This window comes from Thermobia domestica, chromosome 18 (genome assembly GCF_964235325.1).
Source record: "Thermobia domestica chromosome 18, izTheDome1.hap1.1, whole genome shotgun sequence".
Taxonomy (NCBI): domain Eukaryota; kingdom Metazoa; phylum Arthropoda; class Insecta; order Zygentoma; family Lepismatidae; genus Thermobia; species Thermobia domestica.
Genome location: NC_137471.1, coordinates 12,324,454 through 12,342,646, shown reverse-complemented (window position 1 = coordinate 12,342,646; position 18,193 = coordinate 12,324,454). Strand labels below are relative to the sequence as shown.

At 36.2% G+C, this 18,193-nt stretch overlaps 1 protein-coding gene across 1 annotated transcript in view; it reads left to right on the top strand.

Moving 5' to 3' along the window:
- LOC145675624 (coiled-coil and C2 domain-containing protein 2A-like) overlaps positions 1–18,193 on the top strand; it is a 302,517-nt gene that overhangs the window by 224,935 nt on the left and 59,389 nt on the right. Inside the window, exons 11-15 of the mRNA XM_081746169.1 lie at positions 2,753–3,382; positions 10,164–10,432; positions 13,877–14,116; positions 15,020–15,253; positions 17,200–17,338. Of these exons, the coding sequence (XP_081602295.1) occupies positions 2,753–3,382; positions 10,164–10,432; positions 13,877–14,116; positions 15,020–15,253; positions 17,200–17,338 (1,512 nt within the window). The remainder of the gene's footprint in view (positions 1–2,752; positions 3,383–10,163; positions 10,433–13,876; positions 14,117–15,019; positions 15,254–17,199; positions 17,339–18,193) is intronic.

The following is an 18,193-nucleotide window of genomic DNA, read 5'->3' as shown; positions in this document are numbered from 1 at the left end:
AAGACAAAAGAATTTGGCCTGAATAATAACCCGAATTCCCTGCTTTCAGTCGATATTTAATTTTTTTCTTGGATTTGGTTTTGATTTGTTAACGTTGCTCCTAGATATTTAAAACTAGGTCGAAGGTATTATTTACTATAATAATAATAATATATTGACTCACCTGTAATGCTCCTTCAATACATATTTTTTAGCTTATAATTCAGTTAAACTAGCAGTCAGTCTTTTTCAGGACAGAGGGCTTAAATCATTTCCTATGCAAATCTTTACATATTTGTTGCAATTAATAGTGGTACGTTGTAAATTTGATTTTAACTAATCGTTGCAGAAAATAATACCTTTATGGTAAAACTTAATAACATGTAACAGTTTCGCCAAGTATCCACTTGGCTTTATTAGACATTATCTTAATAATTTTTACAATGAACTTATAGTTTTGCGTAGCGAATTGTTTAAATCAGATGAATTTATTTATTTATTTATTTTTTTTTTTTACAGCCGAACATATTATAGTAAAGTATTATGAAGTCCTAAAATTTTTGTTAATATAATTAATAATGGTAGTATCCCAGCTTTCTTGAATGTTCCCCTTATCCATATTTAATAAAGAGTTCTTTATCCTTATATTATATGCTTCTTCCTGTGTTAGAGGAGGTCCGATGTAAACATTTCGTATTTAATATTGAGTGATTTGCAGATGTTTTGACAACCCTGATGCAGCTTCTTCATCGTCACAAGATTCCTTAATGTGTTTCTTCCATCTGGTGTCATTAAATACAAAATGTGGAAATTTTACGTTGTGCCTCCCCCTAACACAGGAAAGAACATACGTGAAGCATGTTATATTAGGGTAAAGAGTCCTTTTTAAGTATAGATAAGGAGAACATTCTATAAGAGGAATATGATTATAAGAAATTTTAGGATTTCATAATATTGTTATATGTTCGTAAAATAAATAAATAAAATATATAAATTTATATATAAATATATATAAATTATGTGTTGAAGGTTGTAATATTATAGTTACACAGTTTGCAATAATGTTTGATCTGAACTTGTAGAAATTCGAAACACTCATCGGTTTATGAACATAATAAATGAAGCGCTTGGAGGATAAAGATGGTATGTAACAAATTGAATATGATGGGAAAATTGACTTTCACAACTTTGCCCGTTAACATACCACTCTTCATCGTTTCTAAATATCTGCACTAGGACGAGGACTCACCAAATAATGTGTTAGGTAGCATGAGTAGCATATAACACGTGCATGAACAGCCAGAATGCAACATTTCGAAAAATGTAACATAACATCTTTATCCTCCAAGCGCTTCAAATATTAGTGCAAGGTGATAGCATCAATAATAATAATAATAATAATATTAATAATAAAAAATTAAAAATAAAAATAAAAAAAAGTTAATTGGTGCAAAATTCTTATCCAGTAAGATAAAATGAAATGAAATCTTTTAGTTTTACGTCCCACGATTCTGCCTACTAGGCTAAAGGAGACAGTGATGATAAGAAATGAATGAAAATGGTGGAATGAAGAAAGTGGGGAGGAAACGGGAGAACCCTGAGAAAACCCGCGTACACGGTGTTTGTCCACCAAAAGCTCACTTGGCGCGAGCACCAGTAAGATAAGTAACTGGTTGTGGATAGAATACTTAATATAGATTTTTGTGTATGTGTGTGTGTGTGTTTATGTGTGTGTTTTACAACATACCACTGTTAGTTGCATCAACTATGCAAAGATCTTCATACGGAAATAATTTAAGCCCTCTGCGTGAAGAAGATTGACCGCTAGTTAGATTGAAATATAGGCTAAAAAATATGTATTGAAGGAATATTACAGGTGAGTCAGTACATTATTATCGTTTATTATTGCAAATGTGTTTCATACGCTCAATAAGTAATTATTAGTTGATATTTTAACGTATTCATAATTGGCAATATTACGGTCATGGCGAATTTCCATATGTTTATTTTACTTTGCATTTACTTCTAAACCCATGTCATTGCAGGCGTTCAATAAATATTAATATACATCGACAGATTTCTTTTAACTTAAAACATTTAAAATACACCCCATCATATCAATTAGTAATTATACGATGCTGTACAGAGTGGCCAGAAAATCCTTTTGCACCCGAACCAAATGCGTGTAACAATGAAAGATGTTAAGATACTTAAAATTAGAACCTTCCATTCTGTTCATTGATATGGTACCGGTGCTCCTTTTATAAATTGTCACGTGATTGCCACATGACTGCCCGTGGAGGGAGGAGAATAAAGTTTGTGCGTTGACCAGTTCATTGTCTCGCCCTTCCGTGTTTGGTGAACAACAATGGCAAATACTAATGACTTCACTTTGGATAGGACGTGGGTCCCCACATTCACCAGTCCCTTATACCTGGCCGCCTTGGACTCCGGATCTTGTGACACTAGGCAATGACCTGTTGTGTATCGTCAAATTACACGCCAGGAAGAAGCGGTACGTGGACAATGATGCTTTGCAGCTTGTGACGTCACAGCTGCTAAAGCGGATGAGTAGGACATGGAGGAGTATCAAGTTGTGCAGGGATAATTGAGGTGTACATACGGACGTTTTGTAAACATAACTGTAAGTATTATTAATATAAGAATGAAATAAGTGCAAGTGTAAAAGGACTTTCTGGCCACCCTGTATATTAAGATAGCATGTGTTCACAACTTACATAATTGTTATATTTTTTTTTTGTTTCTTTTATAGGCTGTAAACAGTGATCTGGACAACAAATACATTTCTGGTGCAATTGATATTGAAGGTCGGTTCATATTAGAAGTTGATATTCTTTCCGTAATATTCACACATCACCCACTCTTTAGTAAAGAACACGTTTTGGCGCAACAGTTAACTGAGCTTTATCAAATGTACACTCTGCGAGTTCAGCAGAGCATCGAGGAAAGATTGTCCGGGAAACTTGAAGCACTCAGGAGAGCACGCGACAATGTGAGGAGAGTTCTCGAACTTTCAGCTGAAGCAACAGAAGAACTAATTTCTACTCAGAAGAAAAGATTAGAAAATTATCAAAAGGAAATTAAAGAAACACGAAAATTGAGAGAATTAGATGGCAGGAACAGTAGGCGACTATTCAAGTCAATTCTGCGAACGTGGAAGGAGTTGAAAAAGTTGCGTCAGTCACAGGGATACATAAATACGACTGTAAAATTGCAAATCAAAAAGGAGGAAACGGATCTGGAAAGTGATAAGAAAGCATGGGAAAATGAGATTGAGCTAGAACTTAATGAATTGGAAGATGAGTACAATATGGTGTATCATAAGAAGTTAGAAGAATATTCTAGTCAGTTGGCAGAATGGAGGAGTCAACATAAAGCACGGGTATGAATTGTAAAATTTCCTTTTTTCTACTAAAAGTAAAAGGAGTATATTAAAAATCTTCGTTGATAATGTGTGTGTGGTTAATAGGGCCTACTATACAGGGTGTTTCAAAACAACACCGACAATGTTTAGGAGGTGATTCCTGACACCAAAATAAGACAAAATGTATAGGCCAGTTGGGATGCATAAATGCTTCCATGCTTCCTTTCGGAGTTATAGGCTGCCGATAACATATATTAAAAAAAAATAAAAAAATAAAGGTTTATGGCTCCAAAACTATGGGATCTACCGAAGTCGGGTCAATACTTCATTTAGGAACTAATATGTGCAGTATCTAAAGATACATGTTTCAGAATCCTAAGCTACTCACCCAACAATTTTTATAGAAGAAGTTTGGCTCCGGGCATATAATTTGAAGTACACACCAACTATCTCTATAAAAATGGTTGCGGAAGTACAGCAGGATTCTGAAACTTGGTTATTTGGATAGGGCACATACTACTTCCTAAATGAAGTCTTGACCCGACTACAGTAGGTCCCATAGTTTTGGAACTATGGACCTTTAATGTTCAGTCTTTCATGTTTTCGGCAGCCTATAACTCCGAAAGGAAGCATTTGTGCACCCAGGTTGGTCTATAATTTTTGTCTTGTCTTGGTGTCAGGAATCACCTCCCAAACGTTGTCAGAGTTGTTTTGAAATACCTTGTATATCAGACACTATCAACCATTCATAAGATTGAAGGCGCCAGTGGATAAAAGACATATCCTACATTTACAACTTTGTGAGAAACAAGTAGCAGTGTCAAGGAGTACACCACGTGAAGGAGTTTGGTTTGATGTTTGTTCTACGCTTATACTTTAAGACAAATTAATATTTGAAGACCTCGGGGGAAAATAATGATAACTCTCAAAATCATAAAAAATGAGTAAAATAGCCTGTGCTGCTTGACGCCAGTGGATCTGTTATCCCTCAAAGAATTGCCGATAACAAGAGATATGGCCAATTCCTTACAGGTTTCTCAATAATGTTCACTACGTACCCAAACATTCAAACTCGTGTATCTCAAAATGATGTCAGTGTGGGATATCATTATTTCCCCCCCTGAGGTCTTCATTTGATAAATTGAAAATATTTAAGAAAAAATTGTCGAATAGAAAGTCATTCAGTTTCATTTTAGCATTGTATTTCACTGGCAGATTAGTAGTTTGCATCCTGAGCGTTATACTAACCCGCTGATCTCAACAGCAGTGCAGGTAGTATTTCAAGCAATATCCATAATTACTCCTAACTGGATTTATCATCCCCATGAACGAACTGGAGTCCTAACTAGGGCCGCGGTGGCTCAGTGGTAGAGCGTTCACCTCTAGTGCTTGGGGTTCGATCCCAGCCCCGCCAAGTGAACTTTGTGGTGGACAAACACCGTGTGCGTGTGTTTTCTCAGGGTTCTTCCGTTTCGTCCCACTTTTCTTCATTCCACCATTCCATTCATTACTCATCATCACCGTCTCCTTTAACCTAACCGGCATAACCGTGGGACGTAAAACTCAAAGATTTAATTTCATTTTTCCAGTCCAAATTAATGGTGAATCATCCAATAGCTAGAACCTATCTATCTCAGGTGTGCCCTCAGAAAATATGCGAAATATACCTAGGCCCCACCCCCTCAAACCTCTGACGGATGAAACCCTCCCTTTGTTTAGGAAAAAGAAGTGAATGACCTCAGCTGCGTTGCCAATTTGTCATTCAATCATTTGGTCTTGACAAGTGAAGATCGTAGGCTACTTAGAATGGCCAACAAGACAGAGCACAGCGAAGTCTGTGAAATAATTCATTGTAGCAACGCTTCCGCATCGAGGGAGGTACGAGAAATCGCATATTGACAGCAGCACCAAAAGAGGCACAGTTGGAATACAAAAGGCTCTACGGTAGTTCTTGAAATTTTCTCTCTTTCGGGCAGACACAAAGATGCGAATTTTTTTTGGTGAACCAAACTATTTAAAAAGTAGCTAAAACTTCCATGGTTCTTGAAATTGTAAATTGCAAATTAGACCAGGTGTGGCATATTCCACAGCAATCAAGTTCAAATCGCCGATAAAAACATCACTCAATAAGTTCGTTGGATGACTAATAAAACTTTTAATAATAGGATGACAATAACTTTTAGTCAAAATTCGACTTCATTCGCCAAATAGTCTCCTTCAAGATGATACATCAGGGTGTCTACTGATGCTGGAAATACTTGAATTATACTGAAATTTAATTTTGATACTGGAAATACTGGAAATATACTGGAATTTTGACACACATACTGGAAAAATCATGAAACTGGTAATTTGTCAACAATACTTTTTTGTAATTGTTTTGTCTTAAAAACAATTTTGTATAATTTTGTAATTAGACATTTAAAGCAATAGGTGGAGTGGAGGGCTGTGAGGGAAGTTGGGAGGCCCTTCAAAAATGTTAAAAAGTCATTGTATTAAAAAAAAAAAAAATCACGGCTACCTAAATTTATTAAGAATAAAATATTCTTTTAATGGTAAAACAATCACAAACCTAAAATCATCAAGAGTGTGATTATTCCTAAAGAACTTTAAAAAATCATTGTATTAGGTACTGGAATTTTGTTGATAGTTGTACTGATTATACTGGAAAAATACTGGGATTTTGAAAATGAAACTCAGTAGACACCCTATACATTCATTCCAACGCTTCTCTAACTTTTCGTTGCCTATTTTGTAGACGATTTATCTTTGGCCTCAAATTAGGCTTCATTTTCAGCAATCATTTCTTTTATTTATTAGAGCTGAATCTCTCTCCATAGAGCATTCATTTTAGGTTTGCAACCAGGTAAGTACTCGCTGGGACCTATGGAGTTCGGTTCCCATGGAGTACGGATACGGGGAAGTAGTTCAAGGTGCAATTCGTGCAATTTTGCTATTGTTGTGATCGACTTGCGACACGGTGCATTGTCTTGGTAAATGAGCATTTTTTCTTCTTCATTTGAGGTCTCTCTTTTTTCTCGCAATTTCTTCCGTCAAGCGCACCAATAACGTCATATAACATTCGCTATTGATAGTTCTTCCTTTCTCAAGGTAATCGATGAATACAATACCGTGTGCACTCCAAAATGCGGAGGCTAGAACCTTACATTTGCGTTTTTGGTCGCTTTTGGCGGCTTTGACCGGTTGGTGTCTACTTAGCTGATTACCGATTTGACTCTGGAATGTAGTGATGGATCCATGTTTCATTTATTGTTACATACCGTGTGAATTAAAATAAATAAATAAAAATAATTAAAAAAAAAAAACTCTTTATTGCGCTGAGACAGCTCCAAACAGTGCTCAGAATTGTCAACACGTTGTTGTTTTTGGTCGACTGTGAGCAAACGCGGTACCCACTTCGAACAGAGCTTTCTCGTGGAGAAATGTTCATGCAAAATGGTGAACACACAGACTTAATGATATCTTTAAAATGTGAGCTATCTCACGGAACTTCACTTTACTATCGGCCAAAACTGTTGTGTAGACTTTTATTGATAGAACAGCTGGCGAATTATTTGGGCGACTAGGTCATTCAGCATCATCAGATTTTGTACGGCTGTGTTTAAACTCAGCATACGACTTCTCTACTATTTGTCTCGATGGAGCAGAGTCCAAATAACATTTGCCAAGCCATTGCTTTGCTTGAACTGTATTTTTTTCCCATTGTTTTGAAAATTACACAAGTAACGTCACTAAAACCACTACAACTTGTGAACTAAACGTCAGATTGTTATGAAATGTTGACATGTATCACTTGACTGTTAGTACTTCCGAGACATCGTATGAATTTGTTAAAATTGTCATCGACATCTGTATGTCATCCTATGAACTTATTGAGTGATGTGTTAGACGGCACTATATTTCATATAATGCATAAAACCAGTTTCTATGTAGAAGTGGAACAGGATCTTCCACCAGGCCTTTTAATTGTTCGCTGTAACTGCCAGAAGTTACTTGCTAGTGGATACTATAGGATACGTATTTAAATATAATGTCTTTACCTTATATCTCAATTTGGGTGAATTAGTTAAAGTCTGTTTCAGGATGCTTTGCCACCTTCTTCAGTGACGACTTAAAATTGCAAAACTGGGTACTTCATTAGATTCCTCCTCCGTGTAAAACTATAACCTAAAAGAATTAGTGCAGCATTAATTCTCTAAAGTTTTAGAAACAATGTTTTTCTTGTTAGAGAATCGTGTGTTGTGCTGTTAATAAAGATTATTGCTAGTTTTTGTTATCAAAAAATAAATTTCCTGCGAATGAAGATAACTCAGAAAACCATGGTTCACTTCAGTCAAACTTCTTTCAAGAAAATACATGCTTTACTGTTTAAGTTTTAGCACCAAGATCTGTAAACCTTGCATAGGGAGGAGGAATATAACAAGTGTCCCTTGTAGCAGCTTTAAGCAATTACTGAAGGAAGTGGCAGAGTAAACTAAATGAGTCCTGAGAAAATCACTCAACTCAAGATACAAGGTAAAAACATTATATGTCAGAAGGTAGTTGTAGTGAGAAACTGAATGCTTGCTCTGAACAAGAATTCAAACAACGGAATTTAATAAAATTAGAATTTATACGGGCAAGAATTTTAGACATTATCATCTTCCATTCTGGATATTCAGAAATGAAACAGCCACAGTAGAGTGAAACCTCTGAATAACGGACACCGATGAGTCGTGATTGTTTGTGCGCAAATGAGAGCTGTAAAACCATTTTAGAGCGGTTATGTAAATATAGATTACAGCTCATGTGATAATTCAGTATATAATACAGACTTAACTAACTAACTAACTCTATGGTCTATGGAACTCGGAGGTTCAGTACCGCGTTCACAAAAGCTCTCCATTGACTTCTGTCCTTAGCCAAATGGATCCAGTTTCTACTTTATATTCGTATTTCTGAGGGATACATCTTAATATTGTCCTTCCATCTGCGCCTAGGTCTTCCTAATGGTCGTTTTCCAATTGGACTTCCAGTTAAAACTTTGAAAGTGTTCCTACTTTCTTCCATTGTTGGGGGACGCGGTGGCTCAGTGGTAAAGCGTTCACCTCTGGTGTATGGGGTCCAGGGTTCAAACCCTGCTCCCGCCAAGTGAACTTTGTGGTGGACAAACACCGTGTGCGTGGATTCTTGGGATTCTCACGTTTCCTCCTACTTCCTTCATCCCACCATTTCATTCATTTCTTATCATCACCGTCTCCTTTAGCCTAGCCGGGATAATCGTGGGACGTAAACCTCAAAAATTTCATTTCATTTCATTTTTTCTTCCATTGCGGCTGCATGATCTGCCCACCTGAGCCGCCTCGATTTGATGAACCTAACAGTGCTTTGTAAACGATATAAATTATGTAGTTCCTCGTTATGAAGTTTCCGCGATTTCCCATTCTCGTTCCTCTTGGGTCAGGATCTTGTTTTCAAATACTTTCAGCCTACGTTCTTCCTTCAGAGTAAATACCATGTTTCTCAAATATACAGAACAATAGGCATAATTATCTGTTTATATATTTTAAACTTCAAATTCCTGGACAGAATTCGCGACGAAAAAAGAGTTTGAGTTTAATATAGTACAGGGATTAGTTATAAAAGTAAATATACGTAAGAAGTGTACTCAATGTCCGAATTATTGGGGGAATGAGGGAGGGACTCCATCTATGTAACGAAATACAAGTATCACGGGAGAATGTGTTTATATTGTCGTGTACTGCAAAATATAATGTTTTTGTTATAATTCTCAAGTGTGGTTCTTATTGTCACTACTAACTCAAGTGGTATAGCCATAAGTTCAACTTTTCTTTTTTACAATTGCGTGGAGCTCCCAAACGACAAGTGCTTTTTGGTGTATGCTTAACTCATCTACAATTAATTACAGGAACGCTTTTTTTGAGGTTTCGCTTTTTAGGTGTTCCTCAAGAGTTCATCAGAACATGCTTCAGGGCTCCCTTTTTGATTGTTGTATCACCGGCTAGTAATTTCACAAACCAATAGCGAATAGTGCATGCATGCATGCATGCGCAAATGCAGTGTTCATATTTTTTTCGTAACCAAATGTGCAGAATGTCCCAGTTGAACTCGCATAGGAAAATCACTTAACCAGGTTGACTGCCATGAGCATCATATGTGGTGCTGACCTTATTTTTCTCTGGGGCCATGAGCACCATATATGATGCTCATGCTTGATATCACAAATTACTGTGAGACAATGAGAATCACATAAGGTGCTCGGCTCCCATTGGCACATTTTCCGGAGAAACAAAATATCGCGACAAAAATGTGATATAACTATCCATAATCGAGCCAAAGGTAAGATGAAATTTATGGCCTCCTGGGACCAGTACCCTCAAGTCACCTTGGCAGTCAACCTGTTAAAATTGTGTGTTCTTCATGATGCAGTTTCAACGACACTGTTCAATGATAGATTGCTCTCAGACTGACTGGTTATCTCAACTTGTTTTCTGAACATGTACAGAGTTTTGTGACGTTATACACTTCAGCTTGGTCTATCCATTTCCATTTCAATCGTATCAACACAATATATTACTGTCAAATATTCTCACAAAAATAAACGATTTCTTTTTTTTTTTTTTTAAAAATAGTGGTAGTGCTTATTGCTTTGCTCTTTGAAATATGAACAAATAACTAATTTTTTAAAAAATCACCTATTTTGGAGTAAATTTTCTTTTGAAATGAGACCGAGAAGTGATTAAATATACTTTTATAACTTTAGTTATTCTTCTACTAGCAAAAAGCAAAACGAAGGCAGAAGGAAAGATCCCAGAAAGCTGAAGAAGAAGGGGGTGCTGCTTACACTCCGGAACAAGAAGCAGATGAAAAGCTATTATCTGAAGAAGAGCTGCCAGAGCCTGTTCCACCAGAGGAATTTAATCGAGAAGCAATGAAGGCAGATGTTAAAGCACGATTTAATGAAAGTCGCCGTCCGCCAGGAGAACCACGTCTTTCGTTTGAATTGTTGCAGACTGGAAACGTAACACAAGATCCTGAATGCCATATGTAAGTTCATTGTAAGATATTCAGAAGTCTCATAATATTTACGAGAACATCAATGGCTTTATAATAAAATGCTTACTTTTGGATCACAAACCCGCGTTTGAAAGATAAGTAGACTATTTAAACTTCGCCGTGAATAAGCATTACATATGTTTTGATAATTCAAGCTTGCACAGAAAAATAGTCTTTGAAATAAAACCCGTTACCAGTTAGACGTCGTTGTATATATTAGAACTATCTTAAGATTAATTCTATAACTCGAAAAGGTAAACATTTTTCGGATTAAATGTTTTGTTTCCAATAAGAAAATTTAATAAACTAAAATTTTTCAAGTAGGTAAACGTTTGCCAACAAGAGTGTTTATTAGAAAATAGGTATTACGTAAATGTTTACTTGAAAAAATTTAGTAAACTAATCATTTCGCAAAACTTTAATTGCCGGTAGCTAAACATACCAGTAATTATTTTGGTGACTTACCCATAAGCTTGGTACAGGACATCATATAAAATTTTGCTTTTGATTTGCTTACAACATATGTGTCGGTTTTAAAGTTTCAGGCAATCCTTATATGAGGAGCTTCAAGAGTAGGGGCACACATTTTAGACATATGAAAAAAGGCTTCTATTTCTTTAATCAATCTTCTGTCTATACTAATGCATTTATCTAAGTTTTTCACATGTGCTTCAATACTAAAGGCTTAGGAAGATATCTCAGTACTCCGGAACCAAAATCGTACTGTGCATGCTTCTCCTCTTTGTTACTGCAGTTGATGACCCGTGAGGAAGTCCTGTAAGTGTTCAAACAAATGAAAATCTCTTGAAATGAACCCCAAACTATAAGGGAGGAATACTAGTAACTCGCAGCCGACTTTTGTAATGTTCAAATCGTACGGCAAAACCCAGCATACACTAACCGTCCGAAACATTAGATGCTCATGATTACTGGTTCACATTTCCAGCAGAAAGATGCGCCTATTTCGAAAGTTCCGAAGTTACCGGTCTGGATTCAAGGATCAGATGTTCATCCCAATCAATGTTCACGGGAGCAATTGCAATTCGCTCTTAGCCATTTCTCCGCCAAGATTGTCGTTCACGCTTCGCACCATGCAAATGTTTTACTACGGCTTAACTCTCAAGATTACTTGAAGTTTCTATCATAAATTTCACTTGGGTTTTCGCCTTAATCACAAGAAATATTCATAACAGCTGTTCCATGGTTGCACTCACAGATTTGTTTATCTTTTTTTTTTTAACCAAATGACTCGCGTACCCACACGATTTCAGCTCAGCATGCAGTGATAGTACATACTTTTCTCTTGTAGGCACGACTAAGCCATTCGTATATACGCTGCATTTATATTCATAAGATTAAAAGTTCCGATTTGACTCGATCTTCCTCGTATTGTTCTGACAATTGAGCAATGTAGCAATCCTTTTTACGTCCTTTTCCTTTCATGTAATTAAAAATTACTACAAGGAAAAGAAGTAGGGTCAAAATCTCAAGACGATAAAGAGATGTTGTGGTTTGTGTTTAGAATTAGTCAATTTGTATATCTGGTATTTTGTCTACATTCTGTAGACTACTAAAACTTTAAAGATAAATATACGAGGTGTTTAAAAAATATCGAACCTCATTTTTCCTGCGTAAACCAATGAAGCACAGGAGACTTTTTAAATGTAAATGTAGGGGCGCGGTGCTTAGTGGTAGTGTTCACGTCCGGTGTTTGGGGTCCCTGGTTCGATCCCAGCTCGCGCCGTGTGGACTTTATGGTGGACAAACACCGTGCTTTTGGGTTTTCTCGGATCTCTCCTGTTTCCTCCCACTTTCTTCATTCCACCATTTCATTCATTTCTCATAATCACCGTTTTCTTTAGCCTAACCGGCGCAATCATGGGACGTAAGACTCAAAGATTTCATTTCATTTTTCAGTGTAAATGTAGAGGAGACATGCGCAGTCGTGAATTGTTTCCTGCTCGGAGAAGCGTCAATCGCTGGTAGTCGGCCAACGAGTGAAGACGTGTAGTGTGAACGGTCGTCGAATTCCGGTTTTTTTGTAAAATGACAGAAAAACTTGAGCACCAATATTAGATCAAATTTTCTCTCTTGACGATGCCTAAGCGCAAATCATTCAATCAGATCGGCACATTCAATTTTGAACGAGAATTCGGACATGAAGAGAGTGTCCGCGAAATTTTGATTCAGGCTTTCATCGCCAAACACAACATTCCTGTGTGTCATCAGGCTCCCTACTCACCTGACATGGCTCCGTGTGACTTTTGGTTATTTCCCAAACTAAAAATGCCACTAAAAAGGGGCCCGATTTGAGTCAAGAGAAGACATCATGCGGAATGCGACGGTACTGTTGCTCACCATTTCAAAAGCTTTGTTCCAGAAGTGTTTCCAACAATTGCGAGAGCGCTGGGAGAAGTGTGTTCATTACCAAGGAGACTACTTTGAAAGGAATTAGTGTTTCGGATTTCCAAACTAAAGAATCGTTCTTTATTCATAAATACAAACCTGCATTGAACCTTGATACTGGCAACATTGATCGACGATTGTACTGGCAACAATGCAGGTTGGATATTTTTGCCAACCAAAGGTTCGATACTTTTTGAACACACCTCGTAATTAACAAAAAATTGGCTACTTACCAAAGAATCCTCCCTTGAAAAATTTAAAGATTTTGACGTTTCGGAACTCTCAGCTGGTTCCTTCCTCAGTGGCAAAGTAAAAAGGATTAAATCGAAAAGGAGATAAAAGGAGTAAAAACAGGATTGGATGCCACTATATAAAAATAACGTACAAAAAAGATCCTGAGATGAACAGAGCAGAGTGAAAAAAAAAAGAATGAACTGAATAAAAAAGAACGCGGTGTCTATGTTAGGCCACTATTGCCAGATCCAAAGTTTGCATCAAAGATAGGTAGGTACGCAAGTTCGATCAATATTGCCAGTATCAAGGTTCAATGCAGGTTTGTATTTATGAATAAAGAACGATTCTTTAATTTCCCGTTGGTTTTTTGATATTGCTGAATCTATTACTTTAACCTGTTTTATATTATGTGAATGTTGTTTTAGATGAAGCGCTAAACCCGACATGCCTTCATCTTGTGACTTTTTTGATTGTCTAACATGTTCCTTCACACGCGTGTTAATATTACGTTTAGTTTGGCCAATGTATGAGGATTCATTGGTAAGTAGCCAATTTTTTTTTGTTAATTTTGAATATCCCCCCCGTGCGCCCATGTAATTATACCTCGTAATTGTTGAATCGACGAAGTTTTGAAAATTTAAAGGTAAATGATATCCTATATAAGGCGTACGTGTTCACATTATGTGCTTTATACAGGTGCTTTTTTCTACATAACACGGAGGGTAAATAAGTGATATAATCGTCTACTTCTTCTCTCTGATTTTTTTCTTTTAATATTTTTTTCTTTCTTTGTAGGGAAGCCCAAAGAAGAGCAGCTGTGAAAAAATACGAAGTGTATGTGAAGATTTTCTACAACAATAAAGAAGTATGCCGTTCACCATCACAAAGTTTAGGTTCAAAATTTGTGGTTTCTATAGGACAGATATTCCCAATAAAAATCTTACAATGGCCTGAGAGTCTGAAGATCGAAATCTACGAGGGAGGTTCTCTTACTAGTCACATGATAGCTTACGTTTACGTGCCTTTTCCTGGAAGGTTAGTGATAATTGTTTCTTTATAGTTGACTGCCATGATAATTTTAACATTCTAAACGAACATTAATAAATAGAAACGTTTTTTTAAAAAGGAATCTTAGTTGAGTTGAGTTGATTTTGAGTTTAACGTCTCGTTCAGCAGCGAGGTTATATGAGACGTGGACCTACTGATTAACGTGGAATCCGAACCACATGAGCTCCCGCCGGGAATCGAAGCCGGGTCTCCCGCGCCAAAGGCGCGTACGCTAACCGCTTAGCCACGGAGGAGCTCCTAAAGGAATCTTAGGTTGACGAGGTGTCTACTGTAACTTGGACTTTGCGATTGTATTGAACTCGCTTTCCTGCAGAGCTCCTCCGTGGCTACGCGGTTAGCGTCAACACCACCTAGATTACATCGTGTAATCTAGGTGGTGTTGTTAGCGTACGCGCCTTTGGCTTGCTTGTCCACCACAAAGTAATGTGGACTTTGTGTTGGACAAACACCGTGCTCGTGGGTTTTCTCGGGGTTCTCCCGTTTCCTCCCACTTTCTTCATTCCACCATTTCACTCATCTCTCATCATCACCGCCTCCTTTAGCCTAACCGGCACAACCGTGGAACGTAAAACTTAAAGATTTCATTTCATTTCATAAGCAGAGCTGACTAGATCAGAAATATGATCAAGGTTATGGTACAATTCGGGATATGCTGGGGGACCACTTCAAGAGCATTTACTAAGCTTTTTTACTTATATTTTTCTTACAGACGCACTCTACGAAGTAAGTGTTTCCACTTACCTCCTTAACAATTACATTAAAAATACATCCATTACTGTCTTTAAAAGTAAAGCCGATCTACTTTATTTTCGGTTTCGATCATGTTTCCCTTATGCGTCGTTTCTAATAATTATTTTCTTGTGTTTTCAGCTCATCTACTTTGTCAGCTGTGCAGCCAGAGAAACATGAATTTAGTAGTAATAAGGTAGTAACATACTCACATGCAGGAGTTGGAAGTGGTGTGTACTTCTCTCCGTTTGCTGACAACAGAGAACTGCGATGTTTATATACGTCTGGTGCTCTGTTATGTAAAGTCGGTTGGGGTAAAGGTGACGATGGTAATATCTTGGCACCACCTGAGAAATACTGGGCGCCGTCTCAAAGGTAAGAAAATAACCTTTTTCTGATAAGTGATCTCACAGATGACAGATTTTTGTTTGAAATGAAAATACTATATTCAACTTATCAGAAATCAAATATTCAGGGCTGTTTTAAATACAATTCTATTATTAGGTTAATTTCCTGTTTGTTAGTTTTAAATCTTGGAACTTAAATTTTACACACTTCCATTTTGTATGAATACATAACCAACTATGGATATAACATATATACATACGCAAAAATGATGAGAATCGATTGGAAACTTTCGAAATGTGGGTGTGGAGAAGAATGGAACGAATTAGCTGGGTCTAGCAGAAAACCAATGAGAGCGTCTTGCAAATGGTGGAGGAGAAAAGAACAATTTTAGATATTATTAAGAAGAAGAAAAGAAACTAGTTGGGACATTAGCTACGAGGACGTGCTAGAGGGCATGGTGGCACGAAAACGAGGGAGGGCGCGAAAGAGGTTACAATTAATGGATAATATCAAAACAGAAAAGTCGTACGTAAAGACAAAGATGTTAGTGAAAGACCGTGGAGGATAGAAGCTTCTCAGTTGCAGCAAGTGACCTGCCAATATGGCAGAATACCTGTGATTATATTGACATAACCAGATTACAATATTTTCACACAATTTTCGCAGTTGCTTATTGCTTTATTGTAAAAATAAGTAAATTAATGGTTTGGAAATAATTATCAAGCACCTTGTGCTTATATAGCTCAAACTCTTAGTCTGTTTGGTTGCAGACAATTAAGGCATTGTGCTGACTTCATATCAAATGATTCGAGCCTTATTCTTTTCGTAATAAGGAGAAAGAGACTAGTCTTTCCACAGGAAAATTAAAAGTATTAAATAAAAATTAAAAGAAAGAAAAAAACGTTAAATAAAAATTAAAAAAAAAATAAAGTATTCGAAAAAGGGATTTTTTTTTTTTTTTTTTGGATGGAGGTAATTCGATGTTGTTGCCTTATTAACAAAAGTTTGAAAGAAGTTTAGAAAGGTTTTTTTTTTTTTTTTGGGGGGGGGGGATGAGTAACACGAATAAATGCGGCTAAAGACTTAAGATCATTGAGGGTGAGAGAACTACTCCCTTAATAACTAACTCTGTGGCCTATAGAAGACGGAAGTTCAATACCGCGTTCACAAAAAAGCTTTTCATTGACTTCCGTCCTTAGCTAACTGGATCCAGTTTCTACTTTGTATTCCTATTTCTGCGAGATCCGTGTTAATATTGTCCTCCCATCTGCACCAAGGTCTTCCTAATGGTCATTTTCCAATTGGACTTCCAGCTAAAACTTTGAAAAGCTTTCCTATTTTCTTCCATTCCGGCTACATGAGCTGCCCACATGAGCCTCCTAGACTTGATGACCCTAACAATATTTGCTAAAACGATATCAATTATGCAGTTCCTCGTTATGAAGTTTCCGCCATTTTCCCATTCCCACTTCTTTTGGGTCCGAATATTCGTCTGAGGATTTTTATTCTCAAATATTTTCATTCTGCATTCTTCCCTCAACTTAAGCGACCATGTTTCGCAATCATACAACACAACAGGCTTGATTATCGTTTTATTTTAGGCTTCAAAACTTTGTTAATGCTGGTCATTATTTAACAAAGAAATCTGCTGACGTTAGTGTTATTAAGCGAATTTGCATTATAGGACATTCATTTAGAAAGTAAACCTCAATTTGATTGAAGCGTTTATTTTTATTTATTTATTATTTTTTGCTTTTTTCTGTTGACCATTGCAGTTAGTCCATCCTTATAGTTTATCGAATATTGCAGTATAAGTACCTAAAATTGTAAGCAAACCTAACTTTAGGACATATTAAATAGTTAGTTTACTTAGGTTATTTATAATGTGTGTTCTGTTTCGCTTGTATTTTTACATACAGTTAGTCTTCTGCGTTGTTTGATCGTGTAATTACTTAACCATGTAATTCTTGTAGGGAGAGAGGCCGAATGGACCTACTGGGACTACTAAATTCAGAAGGCACCTTAGACGTAGAAAAGTTAAGAGAGTGGGCTGAGAAGTCACAATTAGATCCAAATGACCCGACCAATGCATCTTTGTTCCAGTTAATTAGGGTATGTAAAACATCTAATTTTCTATCACAATATCGCGAGCGGTAATTATATTCAATGAGAAACAGCGGAAAGGAAAGAAAAAAATGTAGCAGAATTTCTTCTATATGCAGCAGGTAGCGCTTTCAGAAGATGCAACTTCCTTCTTCAGCCTGTGGTAGACTTCAAAAAGGATGAAAAAACATGAAGGAAGGTTAAAAAATGGTTTAAAGGTGAGGATATGTATATAATAATAATAATAATAATAATAATAATAATAATAATAATAATAATAATAATAATAATAATAATAATGATAATAATAATAATAATAATAATGATAATAATAATAATAATAATAATAATAATAATAATGATAATAATAATAATAATAATAATAATAATAATAATAATAATAATAATAATAATAATAATAACAACAATAATAATAATAATAATAATAATAATAATAATAATAATAATAATAATAATAATAATAATAATAATAATAACTTATGTCAAACATTAAAACACACGGGAATAGAAACTCACTGAGATTGTACACTGCTGTTCACTGTTTTCTGTTCTTGCTTTCCAAATGGTGAAAGTATGTAGTGAAAAGATTACTCCAAATAATATTTCTTTCTCCTCTACCCAGGTTAAGTGAAGGCCGTTCTTTGTGAATATAATATGATTCTTTAATTTTTCGTTCCGTTGCTGTTTTTGCTTTTTCAATTAAACATGATTCCACAATATGGTGGTTATAATCTCTTAAGATGTGTTGCTAGACCGTATACCGTTGCGGAATCTGAGATTTCGAGGTATGAACGTGCTCAGTTATTCTAGTACAAATGCTCCTTTTTTGTTTGATCTATATAC